The sequence below is a fragment of the Artibeus jamaicensis genome, unplaced genomic scaffold, assembly GCF_021234435.1.
Source record: "Artibeus jamaicensis isolate MK-2021 breed Jamaican fruit bat unplaced genomic scaffold, CSHL_Jam_final contig_332, whole genome shotgun sequence".
Classification (NCBI taxonomy): Eukaryota; Metazoa; Chordata; class Mammalia; order Chiroptera; family Phyllostomidae; genus Artibeus; species Artibeus jamaicensis.
The window spans coordinates 4,149,849-4,170,500 of NW_026521788.1; the positions used below are offsets into that span (position 1 = coordinate 4,149,849).

Genomic DNA, 20,652 nt, shown 5'->3' on the forward strand with positions numbered 1-20,652 from the left:
GTGAAGGTTCGGATTCTGGATGGTACGTGCGTGGGAGACGGATCCTTCCCCCTACAGAAAACAGACTGGCTGTCCTGGTCCTTAATTGTTTACTGGTTCCTCAGCCTTCCAAAGTAGGTTTGAGAAATATATTCCCAAATCCCTGATTTCTGACATGCAACTCTGGAGACAGGCCTCTTCCTTAGATTGAGCCCCCTGATTTCTTAGGCCATTCTCTCCAGGGGTTGCAAAGCGGCTTTAATCCCAGCATCAAGGGTCAGCTGATGCAGACAACTAGCTCCCTTTCGTGTTTCTTCCCAGGGAGTTTTAGGACTCTATGTAAAAGTGTTGGGTGACCCAGGATTGTAGGGTGTCTGAGCTCCGTGTGATCCTTTGTAGCATTCTCCTACAGCTCTATAAAGATTGGTCCTATCTCTCATCATCCTTCATTCAAAATTTTAAGACTATTTAGAAAATATTGTGTAGAGCCTAAATGCTAGGTTTTAGCACCAGACCCCAGGGTTTAAATACTTTCCCTACCTCTTATAAACAGTGTGCCTTAATCTAAAACCCAGTTTACTGATATGCAAAAAGAAAGAATAAAAATGCATATCTATAGGACTTTTGTGAGAATTTTATGTTTACTACATGTAATGCAGTTAGTACACCTGGTACATATAATCTATGCTACGTAAGAATTAGCTATGCTTATTCATGTATCACTAGGATCTATAGATGTGGCCAAACTAGTATTTCCTCCAAGGGCTCTGCTTCAATCTGGTGGTGAGAAACATACATATACAGAGGGAACTGGTCTACAAAACTCCTTCTGAACTTTTATGTGTCTGTCTCTTTCTTTATCCTCTGCCTCTTGCCCTCTGATGTAGGAATAGCACTTTTTGAAGGACAAAGGCCAGTGAGTTTGGTGTTCAATCCAAGTGCCAGCAATCCACGCTTGTACTTCAGTTTACCCATGAGGCACCTGTGTGCTCCCAGAAACACACATCTCACCTTCATTATTTTGTTGCTTACTCTGCCTACACGCCACCATGAAAGATGTTGGGAATTCTAGTTCACCACCTACAGGGGAACCCTAGTTTTAGAGCAGACATGGGAATGCTCACAATTCTGTGGGTTTTCTGAGTAATTAGATGCTGTTTTTAAAATTCACTTGAAGTGAAGCACAGCTAAATGCTTAATGAACAATTTTTCCTCTGAAACTGCTGGAGAAGGTAAGAGTTTTGTTTTGGGGAAGGATAAGGTGCATAGGAATAGCTTGTTCACAGAGGGAAAAAAAAAACTAATAAGAAGAAATCACATCTCACTAATCCAGAGAACCCTGGCTACAAAGAGAATGGGAGAGGAATGAGAGATTATGGTCCTGGGAGAGAAGCAGGAGAGAGGAGACTGGGGAGGTCTACAGCTAAAAGTTAAGTGATAAAAGGCTGAGGCCATTAAATATAAACTAGCTGTTGTTCTGTGGGGAAGGAAAGAGGAAGAAAGGTCGGGTTTTGGGGAGGATGCTATCCCAACCTAATATGGGTGCGCTTATGATGCTCTTTCCTCATCTATTTAATGCAGACTTTATTATTTCCTGCTAAGTGAGAATTAATTATTGAATTTAAAGAACTCATCCCGATTCCTCCCATTTTTTACTGTCATGGTTCAACTTTTACTTTATAAATAATAGAATTCATTAATAATACATAAAACTTTATTTTACCAAGTTTTAACTACATCTCTTGACTTCCCTTTTTGTAAGATGAGGTGTTTTTCGGTCTGAAGCCTTTCCTTAGCCTCTTTCTCCCTTTTCTTTTCCAGCTCCAACATTATCAAAGTTGAATTTATGTTCTGTTCTTTAACTGTAATTACTGATCTAAAAAGCTGAAAAATAATAAATGGCATTTATAATATGTAAAGATTATTTAATCTACATGCAATGAATCATCTAATTACATTTCTTTCACTAGGTAAGTTAATTGGACCTCCGAAAGCAGACACCAAAATAGTGTTAATTATAAAAGATTTATTAGGGCAACACCTGTGAGAGAAAATGGAAGGGGGCAGGGAGAAGTTCAGGGAGCCATCAAATTGTGATGCAGGAGAGCGAGAAGGAAGAAAAGTTAGGTGGAAGCATCTTAGACCACAGCGTCATTGTTCGGAAAATACGGCAAGCTTGGTGGGGAATCCTTGAGCCCAAGTCAGAGAGAGGAGTACTGCCTCTCCCGCAACAGGGCCTGAATTCATGTTCCTGCCATGCTGGGAGGCCTGGCCTCAGAGCAAATGCAATGATGGATGTCAGCACGTAGCAGACAGGAAGGACCCTCAGGCAGTTATAGTCCTTGTTGCTGGAGATCTAAGAGGTGCTTCTCATGGCCACCCACAGTAGGGTTACAAATTACTATCCTTGAACTACTCAAAGGAGACTACTCTAAGTTTCCAGGCCAGTGGATTCTCATTTCTTACAATCTACCAATTATAAAAGAACATGCCACGTTTTATATTTCTGCCACGTTCTTTAATCTCAATAAGCACATTCTGTAAAAGAACTACTCTTGGGTCTGCTGCGTCACGTAGGCACAATCACATCATGACCAGATAAACTGTCAAATAGGGAAAAGTGATGCTGAACCAGGGGAAGAAAGTAGTTAGTTGTGAAATCTTAAGCCACATCACCAACCTGGGTCCCAACTTTTTAATCAAAGTTGGCTGCAGCAGGCATTTTCTCGAGCTTCTCCTGCTTCTACAGTTCCGTGGGTCTATGCAGTTTTTCTTAAACTGAGATAATCTTTATGGACTCGATCTAGAAAGGCGCAGTGACTGCTTATATTGCCCTGGAAACTCTGGCACATGGTGCATGATCAACTGCTAAGACTAGGTCTGCACCCAGAGAGGACAGAAAATGTTCAAGAGCTCCTTTACTCTGCAGTCAGTTTTCCTGCCAGCTGATTCACTTGTTGAAAGGATTTCTGTTAGCTTTTGTGGGGCTGGTAGCATAGTTTTCCTGTTCAACAAAACAGTTTCCAAGATCACCTTGGGGACTGGGGAACAGGCACGCTCTCTAACAGAAGGGTGAAATGACCCGGAAGGGCAACTACAACCACTTCCCTGGGCATATTTTTGGTTTGTCTAAAAAAGATGAGATCTGTGAGGTCCCTAAAGACAGACTAAAATGTATCAACTTCAGGCCATAAGTCTTCGGTTAAATGGAGGAAATACATTTCTAAGACTAAGGACTATCTAAAGATAAAATGATCATTTATGAAGATAATTCAAAACTTCAAGTTTTGATGGTTATTTGATACAGGTGAACTCTGAGGTCTTTTTTAAACCCAAGAGTCTATGAAATTATTTCTAAATAATTATAAATTTTTGGAAGATAAGTAAAATTATGGACAAAGCTTAAAGTTATTATAAACATTACTTTTAGTTCAGTATTTATAGTTGTCATATACTCATTTTATACTTTCTTAGCATGTTATGACTTCTTATATATTTCATTATTTTAATATCTAGTAAATTTTTAAATCATTTCATAGATTTCAAAGTCTAATATTTAGATATTGAGGCTTATAGTTATATCTTCGTTTTGATACCATAACTGTATTTTACTGCAAGTCAATGTCTACTTGGGAACATAACCTTGATTAGAACATTATACCCAATCAGGGAAAATGACTTCTGCAAAATAAAATATTCTAGTCCTGAATTTCTAAAATACTTAAGTAAAGATCATTCCCCTCCCTGTTTTTCCTTCTTGAATAAACAAATAAAATGAGCAAAATAAACAAAACAGGGACTTAAGTAAAACAAACATTAAAAAAAATTTAATTCATGAGCTACATTGCAGTATATATGTATGTTTGAATGTGCATAGAAAAGCTATCTGGAAAGGTACAAATCAAATTGGTAACAGTTTACCTCGGGGGTGTAGAATCGGGATAGGGTGAGGAGAGTACACTTATTTTTAAATTCATACACTTCTGCATGGGTTGAAATTTTACAATGATAATTCACTACTTTTATAATAATCAAAACCATAATAGAAGTAAAAAAATAAAAATAGCAACAAAAATGAAAATACACATTAGTTTTAAGAGCTACATTGGAGGTATAGAGAATGAAATAACATGGCACACTTTTCCACTAATACTGGTGGTAAACATAAGAAAAACATTAGAGAAGCCACTTTGGACAACATCCCAATTTAAAAAGTCCCTTGGGATTAAAGGCCCTTCAACAGCGACCCTGGGAGGTGGATATTAAAACTGAAAGCTGGGCTTACCTCTTCCTGGAGGATCTATAGGGAAACATGTCAATCTGAAAACTTCAGACAGAAGGAAAAGCTGCACAGAAGTGAGCTGGAATTCTAAAACAGTTAACCAAGGCCAGAAGTTAGGGGTATGAGAACTCTATCCAGTCCGGACCCAAAACTAAATCACTAGACTAGGGACTTTTACTTTACACATTTGCTTATCTTTCCAATTTCTTAATTGGTTTGCTTTCTATCTCAATGATTGTAACCAAAAAATACTGTAGTTCTAATTGGGAAAATTAAAATTCCATCTTGATTCAGTTTATTCTTCCAGTGAAAGAACCAGAGAAACTTGAGACTAATGATTTTCCATTCTTCATTTTTTCCTCGTAACTGTTTCTAGCTACTTACTGAACATTTTGGGAGATAATGCTGCTGATTTTTCATGGCTCCCTAAAGTCCTGTATTTGAGGAAATCTTTTTTTTTTCTCATGTTCTAGTCTTCCTTTTTATTTCAGTCACCAGAGATGACAAACTTTTTATCATGAACTTTGTTCTTCCAACAAAGAAGATTCTTTAGGTTAATGGTTAAATATCCTCATCAAAGTTGGAAGATCTGTAGCTAGAAGATTCCATCTTTTGGATGCTATATCATTTTGCACCCCTGAAATTGTGTTCCTGACCCAGAAGGAGTCAAAGATTCATGCAGGATTATTCTCATTGCATGAGTGAGTAATATGGGAAATTGGACAAAACTTAACCAGAACATTATTATAAACAGCAGAGAGAAAGGGTATAGTCATAATGGCCATGCCATTTTTAAAAGTTACAACAGCTGGAATGTTGCTGTTTCTTAATGAATTACGGTATTTTAATTAAAAAAGTACAAAACAGAAAATGACTCATCATAATGTATATAAAGTGTTTAACGTGATGCCTGGTACACAATGACCATTCACTAAAAATTGACCCTGTAATGAATGGATTGAAATAATAAACAAAAATGTAAGAACCCAAAATAGAGGGAAGAGCTTTCAAACTGATTTCCTAGAGTATGGAGTTAAATGGAAAGTCGAAGCTCACAGAGAGCAGAAAGGAATTCTGCATTTTCTGGATCTATCTTCTGGGCCTGCTCATAGTACTCAGCGGCTTGCCTCTTCTCTCCCTCCAGCTTGTACACGAACCCCAGGGCACTTAAACTCTGCACATCTGAAGCATTGTGACTAAGTCTCTTGGTAGCCAATTTCTTCAGAGCACTTGTCAGTTTGGTGCGTAGGGATGACCTGTCTTTGACCTTTAAGGCTTCTAAGTAATGGTGGATGGCAGTATTTTCTGATTTACAGTGAAACTCCTGAAAACGGCCATAGTGGTAGTGGATCTGATGTTTGTGATCATCGGTTATGTTCTCCAGACGGAGGGCTTTCTGGAAAATGTCCTCGGCATTGCTATACTGGCCTCCCTCAGCGTACATGTTGGCCAGGTCTGTGTAGGCGAATGCAAACATAGAGTCTCGTTCCACGGCTGCCTTGAAGTGAAATATAGCAGATGCAATCAGCCCATCGACTTTCAGTTTGTCTTTTCCTTTGGGTCTGTTGCGCGTGGCCTTCTTGATTTGGATCATTTGTGCCCTATAGCAAAGTCCCATTTGGTGATGCAGGAAAGAAGAGGTTGGTGTCACCTCCAAGGCCTTTTTCAAAAGTTCCAGAGCTTTGTCCCAGGAATTTTTTCTCCTGTAGAATTTGGCTGCATAACGGAGGACATAAGGTTCAGAAGATATCTGGTCCAGGATTTCTTCAATATACTTTTCCCCTTCAGCTTCCGCATGTACATCTTGAAGCTTCAGTGCCAGGAAAACCTTAATGTAGGTGTTATCTGGATTCAGCGTAACAGCTTTCCTCAGAGGGCCCAGAGAAAAGCTCTTTACAGACCCTTCTCTGTCAGAATCATCCAGCCGATACACTGTAATGGCATAGCCGATGTTAAACTCTGGATTGTCTGGTTCCACTTCCAGAGCCTTCTCAAAAGCTGCTTTAGCCTTTTGGTAATACTTTCCCCCAAACTTCAGAAGTGCCCACCCTTTCTCACAGTCAATCTCAGGACACTCCAATTTGTAGTTAAAAGGACTGGACATTTTCTTGCAGACGTCCCCTACCTTGTCTGTATACTTCTGCGCTTCCGTAAGCTGGTCCATGTGATAATACACCCAGGCGTAATTTCCCCAGGTGACCAGACTTCGTACTTCTTCTTTGTCTGAGTGTTCCCGCTGGATTATTTCTTCTGCTTGCTCCAAGCACTCTAGGGCATCTTTATTTTGGCCTTTTAGGTGTTTCACATAGGCCAGCAAATTATAAAGAGTGAGTCTGGATTTTGTGGTAAGAAATTCAAGTTGTTGCCCAATTGTGTCTTCCACTTCAAACAGATCAATGTCTTCCTTAAGTAAATTCCATGTGAAGTGACATTCTAACTCCAACAGAATGGCCTTCAAGGAGTCCTTAGGAATCTCGCTGTCAAAGATAAAATCCTTTTTAATGTTTGAATAAACAACCCATTTTAAAACATTAAATACTGTTCTTTGCTTAATAACCAGTTTTATCTTTGATTTGATCTTATAGTTAAACACAGGCTCCTACAACTCCACACTAGTTGTCTCCGGGTACAGTTCTGCCCTAGAATATTTCACTGAATTCTCAGTATTTACTGCATATTTCTGGAGGGACAGCGTTTTCCATGCTGCAGGATATCTATTTCCTTTTGGCAGTCGCTATCCCACCTGTTTCTAGAGAGGGGAACTTCAATGCTTGATTTACTAGCCTTGAACATTAAGAACAATACATATATACATAATCAATAATTACAAACACTTCATTTCTGTGTTATGAGCAGTAAAGGGAGAGAAAAAGAGAGGGTGAGAAATAAGAAAAAGAAGTGCACTGAAGGAGACAGAGAAACTACACAAATATATCATTTATGAAGAAGAAAGAAAGAGAAAGGGAGGGAGGGGGCCTACAGAGAAAAGGCCCAGAAAGAGAAAGGAACCGGTGCGCCAGGAGGTGGGGGAAAGGGTATGTGTGAGAGACAGAGAAAGGCAGTAACAGATTCAGAGAAAAGCGTGGGAAACGCAGAAGAAAACTTAGTAGGTTTTCCTGTGAGTGCACATCCTTCTGATCTCTTAGGGTCGAAGGCAACAATAAAGGCGGACACCTATGATCTACGTATCTTTCCTCCAATATTCGAACACCCACTGATCGCCCTTTGTGCAAGGCACAGTGTAAAGTAAACGGTCGATCACAACTCAGCACCCCGATAAAGTTCTATGGAAGTGGTCCAGGAAGGGTCTGCAGTCTAGCAGCGTGGCCGTCTGCGGCTGGTACTCAGGGAGGGTCCCTTCTTTTGGTTTTCCTTTGTGGAACAACCTCTCACTCTACTCTGAGTCCATGTGACTTGAGACAGGTGTCCCCCCTTCACTCTGGTCTATGTGAGGGCACAGATATTCCAGCCATTTCTCGGTCCTGGTGATTTATTTGAAGAATGAAAAATAGAATTTTGCTAAAATGGGACTTTGTCGAAACAATCTCTCTTGGAAAAATTTTAAACTGATGGAAGCTTAGAGTGGCCATCTTTCCAAACTCTTGGGAAGAGCCTGCCTGGGAAAGAATCTAACATAGAGGAGAGTGGAGCTTAGACAGGAAAAAAGACAGATGGCTAACGATACCGACTAAATACCCAGATTCGGTCTTGCCTAAATTCCCATGGGCTTCCAGTTACTTAGAAAGCAATTAATCTCTCTCTCTCTCTTCTTGCTTAAGACACTCTGAATTGGGTTTCTGCTGTGTGCAACTGACGAAGGCCTCATTAATATGCCTAATTTTATTTGTTTCTTTGCCTGATGGTGATGGTGAAGCAATCAAGAAATAAAGCTACTATTGGCCATAATTAAAGGTCACAAGAAATGTACAAAAATTACTTAGGGTTTCTTTCTAACAGGGAAATGCTCGTATTATGGGATGAACAGAGTGTAGTGTGCATTTCCTATTCTGCTGCACACAGGACCTCCCCTTGTATGTACAGTGTAAATATGTGTTTGTGTAAATGCTTATGGGAACTACAGTCATATTTCCATGAATGACCATTTATTGATCAACTCGTCTCATACGTGCGAGGCAGCATTCTAGTTGTAGTGGATATAGTAGTGAGCAAGACAGAAAAAGGCCCTTTCTTCATGGTACCTCCATTCTGGGGGAGGTATTTGCCGAAAATAAACATGTACACGAATCAAAGGACAACATAATTCCAGATAGTAATAAGTGTTAAAATGGAAAAAAGAAAGAGAGAAATGGGATTATCTGCTGGTGCTGATGGGGGCACTTTAGTTACGATTGTCAAGGAACAGCCGTTGTAAAAAGGGGGCAACTAAGGAAGATCTCAACAATGGAAAGGAGGCAGTCATGAAAGATCTGAGGGCAGAATGGTCTACGCCAGTGCTTCTCCGCCAGGTGGTCTTGCCTCCCAAGGGACTTTTGGTCACGTGTGGAGACAATTTTGATTGTCACCACAGAAGGAATGGCTACTAGCATCTACAGCACAGGTGGCAAACACAAGGCCTGCAGGCCGAATCCAGCCCTCTACCTTGTTTTATCTGGCCCGGCACCTTGTTTCTACCTGGCAGCAGCGCCGAGCTCCTTGCCCCTAGTGAAGGAGTAGTTACATTTACACAGTCCTAAAATTATATTCAGCCCTTTGAAGGCAATCGCTAGGCTGATGTGACCCCCAGTGAAAATGAGTTTGACATCCCTGATCTATAGGCTCAAGGCCAGAGACATTGCTAAATACCCTGTAATGGACAGGTCAGCCCCAGCAACCAAGAAACTGTCAATAATGCTGAGGTTAGAAACCTTGGTTTGGGCTGAGGTATCTCAGCAAGTACAAAGGCCGATGCGGGAACAAGTCCGGAGTCTTCAGGGGAATGGAAGGAAGGGCAGCTAAAGCATGAACACAGAGGGGAGTAGCAGGACATGAGGAGGAAGCAGTAGGGAGGGCCGATCATTTCAATTTCACTCTAATTGTAATGGGAAACCACTGGAGACAAATTTTTAAGTAGGGAAATGAAAATGTTTGATTTAGACTTTAAAAAATCCTTCTGAATGCTCTTTGAAGAATGGATGATAGAGGGTCAAGAGAGGAAGTCGGGAAACTAGTAAGAAAGCTATTCATTCAATAAGTTTTTATCGGGAGCCTGCTCTATGCATTATTCTAAGTGTTGGGGATAGAGCAGTGAACAAAACAGGAAAAAAATCTTGATTTTGTAAAGTTCACATTTTCTAACAGGGGATGGGGTGTCCCATAAAAAGACCAAAAAATGATAATACAGAGTATGTGAGATGGTAATAAGTGTGAAGGAGAAAAATCGAGCAGGAGAAGGAAATGGCTGACTGGCAGAATGTCTGGGTGGTAGTTAACATTTAGGCAGCCTGGCCAGAGGAGACCTCCCTGAGACACAAAGGGAGCTGTTGAAGGACTCCAAGGAGAGGCGATACAAGCTCACACTCAGGTTGTAGCAGTGGGTTAGTGAGGACTGGATGGGCACAGATTTGAGGCAGAGCTGACGGGTCTTTCTGATGGACCAGGCGTGGCGAAGGCCATGAGGGGAAGAGGGCAGCAAGGATGATGCCTACGCTCTTGGCTTCAGGGACTGAGTGGATAAATCAAGAGGATTATTGGAAATGTTAATTCCGAGATGTCTATTAGACAGTCAAGTGAAAAACATCAAGTATGAAGCTGGATACTAATAAGGAAAATTCTGGAGATGAGGAAGGGTGAAGTTAGAACTTGGGACATAAAACTTTGTCACGGGCATCAGATGAACTCTGAAACCACGAGATCTAGAATGACATTACGTTAGGAATGAGCACAGACCGAGAAGAAGCTCAAAAACTCAGCTGTCAAGCAGAGCGGAAGGGCAGGAAGGAATAATCAGTGATGGAGCAGGAACTTCAAGAAACCTGGTGTCACGAAAGCCTGAGGAACAAAAGGTTTATTTCAAGAAAGAGAAACGAATATTCAACATGTAAAATGACTCTAAGAGGTTCAAACAGAAGAGATCACTTTTTGGGCAGGAGCAAAGTTGTGGGGGACCTAGCTAAGTGTTTTTCTGGAATGGTAGGGATGAAAACGTGACTAGAGTTGGGTGAGGGAATAATCAGAGGTAACAAAGTGGATTATGGGGAATACAGGCCCCTCTTAATTAACAAGGAATTTCACTACGAAGGGAGTAGAGAAATACAGCTGCTGCTGGGATGAGGCTGGGAGAATTGTAAAAAAAATTTAATCATGATATTTTTAAAGACTTAATCATATACCAATGGGAATGATCTAGTATTGATCGAGAAAATAATGCATCTGGAAGTGAGGGGGGATAATTACAAGAAAAGTGGACTAGAAAGCAGAAGTGAAGCTATTTATTGTTTATACTCAAATCTTTATCTCCAGACCCACTCCTAACCATGGTGGCTACGCCCTTCGTCACGCGGCCCGTGTCTACTTCTCAAGCCTCATTTTATAACCCTTTCCTCCCACACACTGCGCTGCAGACATACCGGCCTTTAAAAAGTCTTTATGGTGTATTATTTCTTATGCCAAGTATGTCCCTACCTCAGCACAGCTATATCTTCTTTTTATTCCCTTATTCTATGGACTTTTCCTAAGAGAGTTCTAGGGGTTACTCATTCTCGTAATTCTGGTCTTTGGCTCAAATCTCAGCTCTCTGAAGAGGCCTACCCCTGCCTACCTTGGATAAAGCTGCACCGCTACCTTGCCAGTCATCCGAAAGTCTAGCCTACGACATTTTTCTGCTCTTCATAGCACTTATATAAATATTGGCTGGGGGCTGAAAAGGAGGAGAGTGCTTTGAATCAAATGAGAAATTAAATTGAATTGGACTGAGTCTTTAGGAATTGGAAAGGGGCTATCCTGGTAGTCAAAAGTGACCAAAAAATTAGAGAACTGGGTTAATTGTATAACTATTAGTAGCTGTCAGAAAAATAAAGCCATTTCATATTTATAATCTAACGTACTACTCTGCAAAATGTTTTCCAGTTTTTATAAATACTAAATGTGAACACTAATAGTTGACTTAGTATTTTAATTAGTTTATTGTTAATTTCAATGTTTTAAATTTTTTCACATTTATTCTCTCTCTCTCTGTTTGTGTATATAGATACACACACACCACATATATGGGCCCCACATTTTGGTGATTGCAGGCTCTAGACCAATAAAACTTCACCAGGATGGCCATGTTCTTATCTGTGTCGTACAATACAGTAGACACTAGTCTCGTGTGGCCACTGGTGGCTTGAAATGCAGCCACTACAATGCAGAAACCAAAGTTTTAGGTTCATCTACTTGAATTAACTTTAACAGTCACACATCACTGGTGGCTACCGTATGAGACAAGAGACACTGGGCCTTAGGGTTTAATGGATAAAAAGGCCTCGCACCCATCAGGTCAGAGTTCTCATCTAATTTAAAATTCTGCTATTTTTTGCAAGGGGAAGAGGTAAATTAAATGGTAAACAAGGATATATTTGAAAACAACTTCATGCCTATGACCTGGGTTCACTGTCAATTCAACTCAATAGTATAAAAATATACCATTTATCATACAAGGTCTGGCAGAAGTTAACAGCTGCTTGAGTGTGGTTGTAGGGTAATAATACGGGTGTAATAATTTACAGTTTTAATTTGAACATGTTACCTAAAATGTCACATGGTATGCTTAAGTGTGATACTGCTATGTTACAGAACTATATGCTTATGATTTTATAATAAAAGATTTTGTAATAAAAAAGGGGTGTTATTTGTGCCGGATCTTCGATCCTGTCTAGAATCATATGAGTACTCAAAAAATGTAAATAACAAGATCACCATTCACTGATGGTTGGCTACACGCCAGGCACTGTGCCAGCACTTTACATAAATTACGTTTTATTTTTATAAAAATCTTTTATTATTTTCATAATTTTATGGATGAGGACTGGCAGACAGTTTAAATAACATGTCCAAGGGGAGCGGGGAGGGATAACAGGGGGGAAAGGGGAAGGGTCATCCACGAACACGTATAAAGCACCCATGGACCAAACCAAAGGGGGGCAGAATCGAGGGCGGGAGGTGGAATGGGTGGGGCGGGGGGAGTGGAAAGGGGAAAACCGAGACAACTGTACTTGAACAGTTGAAAGTGAAAAGTGAAAAAAAAAAACCCTGAAAACTTGTGAGAAATAATAAATGTTATCTGAAAATAAATAACATGTGTAAGGTTACACAGTTACAAAGTGGTTGATTCAAAAGCTATGCCTTTCAACCATTATAGTATGCTACCTCTAATATATAAACTGGAGGCTTGGTTTTTATTGTTTTTGTTTTTAAGAACAGTTGGCTTCAAGACACAGAACATATCGCCTGTGTGTAAAACATGCTTTGTTTCAGGAGGACCCAAAGAGACAACAGCAGGGATTTCAGAGCAGCTTAAAGAGCAGGCGGAAGGTCTGTGTGACTGAGCACCAGGAAAAACATACCAGATATTTTAAGGCCTCGGATTAAGAAGACAACTTCACATATGAGCCCTAAAAGTCATTAACACTCTACTTTGTTGGAAGTGTTTTGAGATGGAGCTACTTCTCATCAGGACGTGCTCCACAGAGTGTTTCAGATGGACCCTGGCAGAGAGATTTATTTAGGGATAATCAGTGATTCTCCCAAACAAGAGAGCTGGGTAATAATAGGTTAAAAGTGATCCAAAGGAAGTATAAGAATCTTACTTAACAAACATACAGTTATCATTATTAAAATAAGTGGATTAAAATATTTCCCCCACAATCCAATTAAAGACTTTCCATTGTATACGCTAATATCCTTCCAAAATAGCTGTTCTGCCTCTAACCTATTCCCTGAATTCTAGATTTATCTAATTTTTTAGTTCGCATATTCAATTAGAAGTCCAACTGGCATCTCAGATAAAATATCCAATACAGAAATTTGGGTCCCTTGAGTCTGTTCCCCTCTCAGCCTTTCCCACCTCGTTTGGCATTCTCTTAATTCCACAGGTCAAATAACTTGAGTAATCTTTGATTCCTCTTCTCTCGCCCCTTCATCTAAATCCAGTGGGAAGTCCTGCTAATTCTACCACCCATATACATTTCAAATCCACCCGTTTTTCTCCATTTCCACCGCTATTTACCACCTAATCCACAATTACCTTTCCTTTGCACTGGGGTGAGAATCTGGTCTCCCTGCTTCCACTCTTCATCCCCATATAGTATTTGTAAAGTTTTCAAAATGTGAATCAGATGATGTCTTAAAACCTCCAAATGGCTTTCCAGCACCCTTAGATACTCATCCAGGTACATCCTGCAAGTCCCCAACCTTCTCTCCTTCCAATCTCTCTCCTCATTCACCCGTTTTAAACATAGACCTTCCTCCTATCCTGAGCATATCAAATTCAAGGACTTTTATACCTATTGTTTTTATTCTGTTTGGAGTGTTGTGGTCCTAAATCTCTGAGCAACTCCCTCTTTCCTGTTACTCAGCTCAAATATGTTCTATTTAAGAAGCTGCCTGAGGCAAAGCTATCTAAAATAGACTTCTCCATTCTAAACACCTTTCTTAGGCGATTACACTGTTTTATTTTCCTTACAGCTCTTGCTACTCTCTGAGTTATGTTGACTATTTACTCACTCATCTGTTTGTCTACTTCCTCCATTTACATGTAAGCCCCATGAGAACAGACCTTATTCTGATTTTTTTCACCGGTGTCCCTACCATCTATTATTCCAGGCATATGATAGAAGCTCAATAAATAAATATTTGTTGAATGTCTGAATGAAGTTACATACTGGTAGCTTCTGGCATGTCCAGTCCAGAGGTGCCGGCTTAGCACAGAAAGCACCTGAATTTCAGATGAAGGAATTTCTGCTATTTCTTCCCTTCCTGCTAATGGCTCCACAACCTTCCCCCACTTCAGTCTTCCCTCTCCTGCCTGTCTTTTTATCTTGGCACATGCTCTCTGTCTGGCTCCATGTGTGGATTTTGAGAGTAGGTTTTGAACTGTTTCCTATGGTTCTCATTGGGAAACAAGGCATGATTCGCCTTGGCATTTGGTCCTTTTTCTGGTGTAATTGCACCAAAATCCTGAGTAAGACTTACCATGCCCTTATCAGCCTGCCTAGATCCACCACAGAGTAAAATGAACATTGGCCTCGGATCGGAGGGTTTCTACCAGCGCAACCCAGAGACGATGCAGAGGGCTGCCTGGGGTATTATGAACGTGGATGTGAGACCCGAAAGGGGCATTCAGTCAGCCACTGAAGTGCTCTGCGCACTGGCTGGCCATAAGTTTTACTTTTTAAACTTTGTCTACTTAATTTTTTAACTTTGGAAAGCCAGCAGAGACAGGCTATCATATCTAAAGAAGCTACATTTATCTATCAGTATTTTTCCTGGAAGATGCAGTCTTTCTTTCATCATTCTTGGGAGACACTTCCCAGTGGGGTCCACCCCTCTACCACCAACCCCCTACATGTATACATTCACGGTGCACCCCCTTTTCTTCCTTGTTGCTTCAGGCCCTTCCTGATACCTCCCTCTCTTCTTACAAATGTTACAGGTTAGGGACTTATTGTTATTATTATTGTTATTACTTCTAATAATTGTCAAATACTATTTTCTAAGCAGTCAATTAACCCTTTCCACAGTCCTAAGAGATGGATGCCATTAATTTTTTTTTTACAGATAAGAAACAGATACACAGATTTTTAAAGACTTTGCGTCACCCAACTAGGGAACAAAGGGTTATTTATTATCTGCCTCAGGAGCTCGAGATCTTAACCTCTCACTCCTTAGTTTATTAAATGCAAATGGCTCATTAACCACGTACAGGGCGGGATGCTAGCCCTGGAGATAGCAAAAGGGTGAGAAAAAGGCACCATCGCCATAACTTAGTACAGGAGACAGACAGAGAAATCCTCATAAAATAGCGGACTGTGTGGAACAATAAAAATCTGTACGTGAATCAAAGGTAGCTCACGGAAGAGAAGAACTAGAAGACCCAGAAATCAGAAAGGCAAAATGGCAGTAGCAGACAAATATGCTGCCTGGAGCTGCGGCCAAACTGCGTGTGCCAAAAATGAGGGAATGGCAGCTGCAGAGTTGGGATGCGGAGCAAGGCCACGGGCCTACCGGAGACCTGTGCCACGTAGACACCCCACGGCAGCCGCGGGGAGAGAACAAGCTTCTGGAGCGCCTCGCCTGGACACACAGCCCAAATCCCTGACTGTGGACGCCTAGGATGATCGGGACTCCAGGGAAGGGTCCCTTCGGACACCCTCCCCAATAGGCCCGATTTCAGGAGCCCGGGACCTGGACAGGGCTCCCGGGGACCGTCCCAACCTAGCGGCCTGGATGCGCTACGTGGGGCTTGGCCTGGTGACTGGCCATAGCAGCGCTGCGCGTTGGAAACGGAATAAATGAAGCACGTTGGTTTGAAACAAAGGCCTGCGCACAGTTTGGGTGGAAAAGCGGGAAAAGCCCTTACCTCATGGTGGCTGAGCTCCCAGGGTCGTCCTGGCAGGCGGCGGTCTGCTTTCCCCTCGGGCTCTCTCCTCGGCCGGGATGCTGCGCTGCTGAGGCGGGGCGCGAGCTGCAGACTTCGTGCGGGTGCGCAGTGGGGCTGATGGGCGGGGCTGCGATTCCCACTGGGTCCGCTAAGCTAGCTGGTGTCTGGGCGTTTGTCTTTGTTAAAGCAGGACTGGAGCGGGGAAAAGGAAACTCATACAAGAATCTGACCCCGACTAGGCGGAGTCCAGCTCCAGGAAACGGAAACTTGCTGGAAGGGATGGGTGGGAATGTCCCCACCCCCATTCTGGAGCTGTACTGAGGGCCCACAAGGAGATCTTTGCAGACCACTGGGTGGTTTGGAGTTGGATTTGCTGCTGGGCCTCTGGACCTTGGTTTCCCCGAGTTCCCGTGCCACTCAATTAACCTTTCTAAAAAAATTATTTGACTGCAGTGAGAGGAGATGGTTCACTGTTATTTTTGTAGTAAGAGTGGTAGTGATACTCTTTGCAGCTTTATGCATCTTAAGCTGATCCTGAAGTGTCTGCTTCCGGTCTTCATTCAGTAAACAACATTGCAATGATGTGCATCTGTGCCATTATTTCCACTGGGTAAATTTAGATAAATTTTGGGCTCAAAATGTATATGTATTTTAAATGTTGGTAGGTACTGCCGAATAGCTTTGTAGAGAGGTTTATACACCCTCACTCATGATTGTGCAGTATTTGCCTTTCCTGTGCCCTTTGACCTCAATCACTCATTTAGTAAGTGTTATTTAAAAACTGCTAAGAGCCACACATTGTTCAGGCACTGTTGATAATGGCAACAAATAAAACAGACAAGGGATCTACCTGCACGGAATTAGACTTCATCTAGTGTGTGAAATGAAGATAAAGAACAAAGAGCATTATATGTCCGATGGTTCTATGGCAAAAAACAAACAAACAAACAAACAAACAAAAAAAACACCCGAAGAGCATACAAAGTGTAGGAGTTCAGGGTATTTTGCTGCTATTGGTATGTGGGTGAGGGAAAGTTTCACTGAGAAAGTGCGGTTGAGCAAATGAGAGGTACATGGATGTGGGGGTGGGGAAGTGTGTGTCAGGCAGGGAAACAGAAAGAATAAAAGCCCGGAGGTAGGAGCGTAGTCGGCCAGCCCAGATGGGGCCCTTTGAGTGGAGGCAGCAGGGAAATGTTGTAAGATACGAGGTCAGAGGGGCAATGTGTGTGTGGTGGCTTGTAGGCCACTGTAATACTTCTCCTAAGTCGGAAACCACATTTTAGAAAAGATACTGGTTTCAGTAGAAAAATAAACCTAGAGTTTTCTTCTTACCAAGAATGTAGGAAAATTTAATGGAGCCCCAATGTTTGAAACCATCTCCATTGTCTGGGTCATGTTTTTTCTTCCCTGTTCCTATTTCTTTCCCTTCCTTTCTCTCAGCTGTACGCAAGACAAGAGAAGGTCTCTGCTTATTAAGGGTTAAATGGATAACAAGTAACAATCAATGGTAAAAATTTTAAAAAAGAAAACCTCCTAGTTTTCTACTTATATGCTTTAAAAAATTCAAATTCAGAAAGACAAAAGCCATCTACAAAAATTTTAAAGAAATACACATTTTCAACATTGAAGCAAAGACCTGACTGTTGAGTGGGTGTTGAACATGCTGAAATCACTAGCTGGAATTTTACTATCAATCTTTGTTTTGTCTTTTCACAGACTTTTGGATTGAGTGGGCTCTTGGGCAAACCAACAGTGTATTGTCTTTTGAATTTCTTCTTATGAACATTTAAAAACCAGCAACTAGAGAAAAAGGGAAATAAAAAGTAAAATGTGGTAACTGATCTAAATCTGTTTGGGAAACTGAAACTTAAGTAACAGGTAGTTACTCTTTGAGTTTCAGAATAAACACCGTTTCAATAACCCTTCCAGGAGATGGATGGCAGTCAGAGTTTCTCAGCCTTGGTACTACTGACATTTGGGCTGGATAACTCTGTTGTGGCAAACAGTTCTGTTCATTGAAGATGTTTACGCAGTATCCTTGCATACTCCCACTAGATGTCAGTAGATCCCTGCAGTGTGAGAATCAAAATTGTCTCCAGCTGTTGCCAGAAGCAATTTCTTTCTGCCCTGAGGAGCTGAATCCTACTCTTCCTTCTTACAAGGCAAGTTGAAAATCACCCTCATGTATATGCCTCATTTTTAAAAAGATGACTGTTTCACAGCACAGCCTGCAAGAGATAGGAGGTGGACTTAGGTGAGAGAGGAAAAGTTGAATAGAGGTGATGTTGGAAGTGGCACTGGAATTCAGGAAAAGGCCTGGATGAAAGAAAGGATGGACATCAAGGAAAATGTCGGAGAAGGCATACCCGCTTCTGCATGGGACTCCAGAGTGGAGTTGTCTGTATCACATTTGGTCTGGCTGGGGACAAGATACACAGCTGCGGACACACACCAAGGGTGGGGAATTCAAGCTGCAGTATACAGGGTAGAGGGCCTGAGTTCCAATGCAGTTTCACCTCTAGCAGCATCATGAGATTGGAGACATTGGTGGGCAGGGTGATGATTGCCAAGGAGCTAGAGCCTGCAATAGCATGTGGACAGCAATTACAGCAAAGACCTGGGCTGGGATAATTATCACAGTAGTGAATGGCAGGAGCTGTGGCAAGCTCTAATCCCTGGACACTTGGAGAAATTCTTGTGTGGCGGGAACTCTAAATAAGGACAACTGAGATGGTCAGTCATTTACATGGGAGTGACAAGTGCCTAAAATTCAGCTATCCATCTAAAGAGACCTCTTCAGTATAGTGCCTGGATCTCCTCATATGTAAATCTAGCAATAGTATTTTCAATACTAAAGAGCATCTATTTTTCTGGATTTGCTGCTTGTTGTTGCTCTCTGCAAGCATCCAGGCTATCTCACACTTTAATTTTACTGAGCTCTGGAAAGTGTGGAGATGTATTGCAGAGTTGGGAAGAATGGGAGAAAGAGATGGTATTGGGTAATGAAACACACTAAGTAACCGTGATCTCTGGAGATTGTCAAACACATATCACACGAATATATTACATAATCTAGAGACTCACTTTGCATGAATGAGCTCTGCTTTCTGGGTGCAAAAGGATGCACAGCAATACCTAGGAAGAGTTGCCTAGTAGTCAAGAGAAGCAACCAATTCAACAATTGTTTACTTGTAATATTTCTGACCCTGGGAGAGTTGACAGTGGTTCGACTTGGCACCACACAGCCTCCTTTCCCAAGCACAAGCACTTTAAGGTATTGTTTTGGTGAGATCTAATAGATGTCTTCTTTTAGGAATAAGAAAGTTGGGAAGATTATTTCTAGGTAACTCTATACCTCCCCTCAGTAATATAGATTTTGCTCACACCAGTTCCTATACAATTTCAGTAGTAATCCAAACTCCAGGCGAGTATTCCTGAAAATTCCTTGGGGAGTTTGATTCTCACGGATTTAGGGGTCCCCATCAAGGGAACAAAGAGTCTAGAAACTGGTTAACGTACAAGAGGATTATCCCCTAGAGCAGGGGTATCCCACCCGTGGCCCATGGGCCACCTGCGGCCCAGGATAGCTAGGAATACAGCCCAACACAAGATCGTAAATGAACTTAAAACATTACTTTGTTTTATTACTAAGTTTTACACTAACTTTTATTACTTAGATGGGTACATTTTCTGTATTAGTGATCACAAACTTGAGACCTGCTCAACAATTTTAAAAGATTATCGAAGGGGCCACTGAACAATTAAGGTTATTATGTGAGGGTTTTCTTGCTTATCTGTGGTGGCGGATATCATGAAAATTAGGCATGGACCTTTTTTTTTTTGCTCATCCGTTTTCGTTAGTGTTTGTATACTTAATGTGTGGCCCAAGACAATTCTTCCAGCTTGGCCCAGAGACACCAAAAGGTTGGACACCCCTGCCCAAGAGTCTCTGGAGAACGTGTGGCTGTGTCAGTGCTGATTTTGTGATAGAATGCGTCTGGAAAACTTAGCTGGCATTTTATTAATATTAAATCATGTGCCTGCTTGGAGCCAGAGAGATGGGCGTGACTCTAACCCTTGATGCAATGTAGCCAGAAGGGCTTCTATGGCTTGTGAGAGCAGCTCGGAGGTGGCTGCTGTGACTAACAATGGCAGGGGAGACCAGACCACCGTAGGTGTAACCCAGTGTGGGAGGAGTCAGAAATGGGGTTACGGAGGGGGTTCCAGGCTGGGATTTGAACAAGCAGGTGGGCCACCATGGGGATGGGGACAATGTGGGACTACACAGGACCCTTGGGGGACCCTAGCAGGGAACAGGGAGTGAAAGGACTCTTGCCTGGTGGGTCATGAGGAGGTGCCACATGGTTTTGGATTAATACCTGGAGATCAGGGTGGCACAGCTGATAGTGCTGGGGACCACAGGAGACCTACGCAGCCGAGCACAGCTTACTGAGAGGAACTGGGGGAGGTGAGCTGCAGACTTCCTTCTGGGAGGTGGTACTTCTGACTGGCGTGCTCTGAGGCTGGCCTGACCAGGCAAAGGAGAGGGTAGGGCTGTGTGGCTGCATCTTTGTTTCTAAAGGGAGTGAGATGTACTGGCAGAATGGCACCATTAATCTAAACCTGTATAACTTTTCATTTAAAAATTCCTTTCCTTTTTACCAAATTCTGGCATTGAGAACCACAGTTCCTAGTACGGTGGTGGGCATAAAGAACTTACAGTAACAAAAGACCCCCAGGGGCAGGGGGGTGTTTCTGTAACAATTTCAGTCCAATGAAACCTAGTTCACACTTCTGATATACAGAACTTTCC

At 41.8% G+C, this 20,652-nt stretch overlaps 1 protein-coding gene across 1 annotated transcript; it reads right to left on the reverse strand.

Annotated features, from left to right (window-relative positions):
* Positions 1 to 1,990: 1,990 nt before the first annotated feature.
* Positions 1,991 to 16,062, reverse strand: IFIT5 (interferon induced protein with tetratricopeptide repeats 5). The gene is made up of 2 exons (XM_037156627.2): positions 15,819 to 16,062; positions 1,991 to 6,738 (listed from the first exon to the last, which is right to left on the reverse strand). Exons 1-2 carry the CDS (start codon positions 15,821 to 15,823, stop codon positions 5,295 to 5,297), a joined length of 1,449 nt encoding a protein of 482 aa, XP_037012522.1. The 5' UTR covers positions 15,824 to 16,062; the 3' UTR covers positions 1,991 to 5,294.
* Positions 16,063 to 20,652: the final 4,590 nt, after the last annotated feature.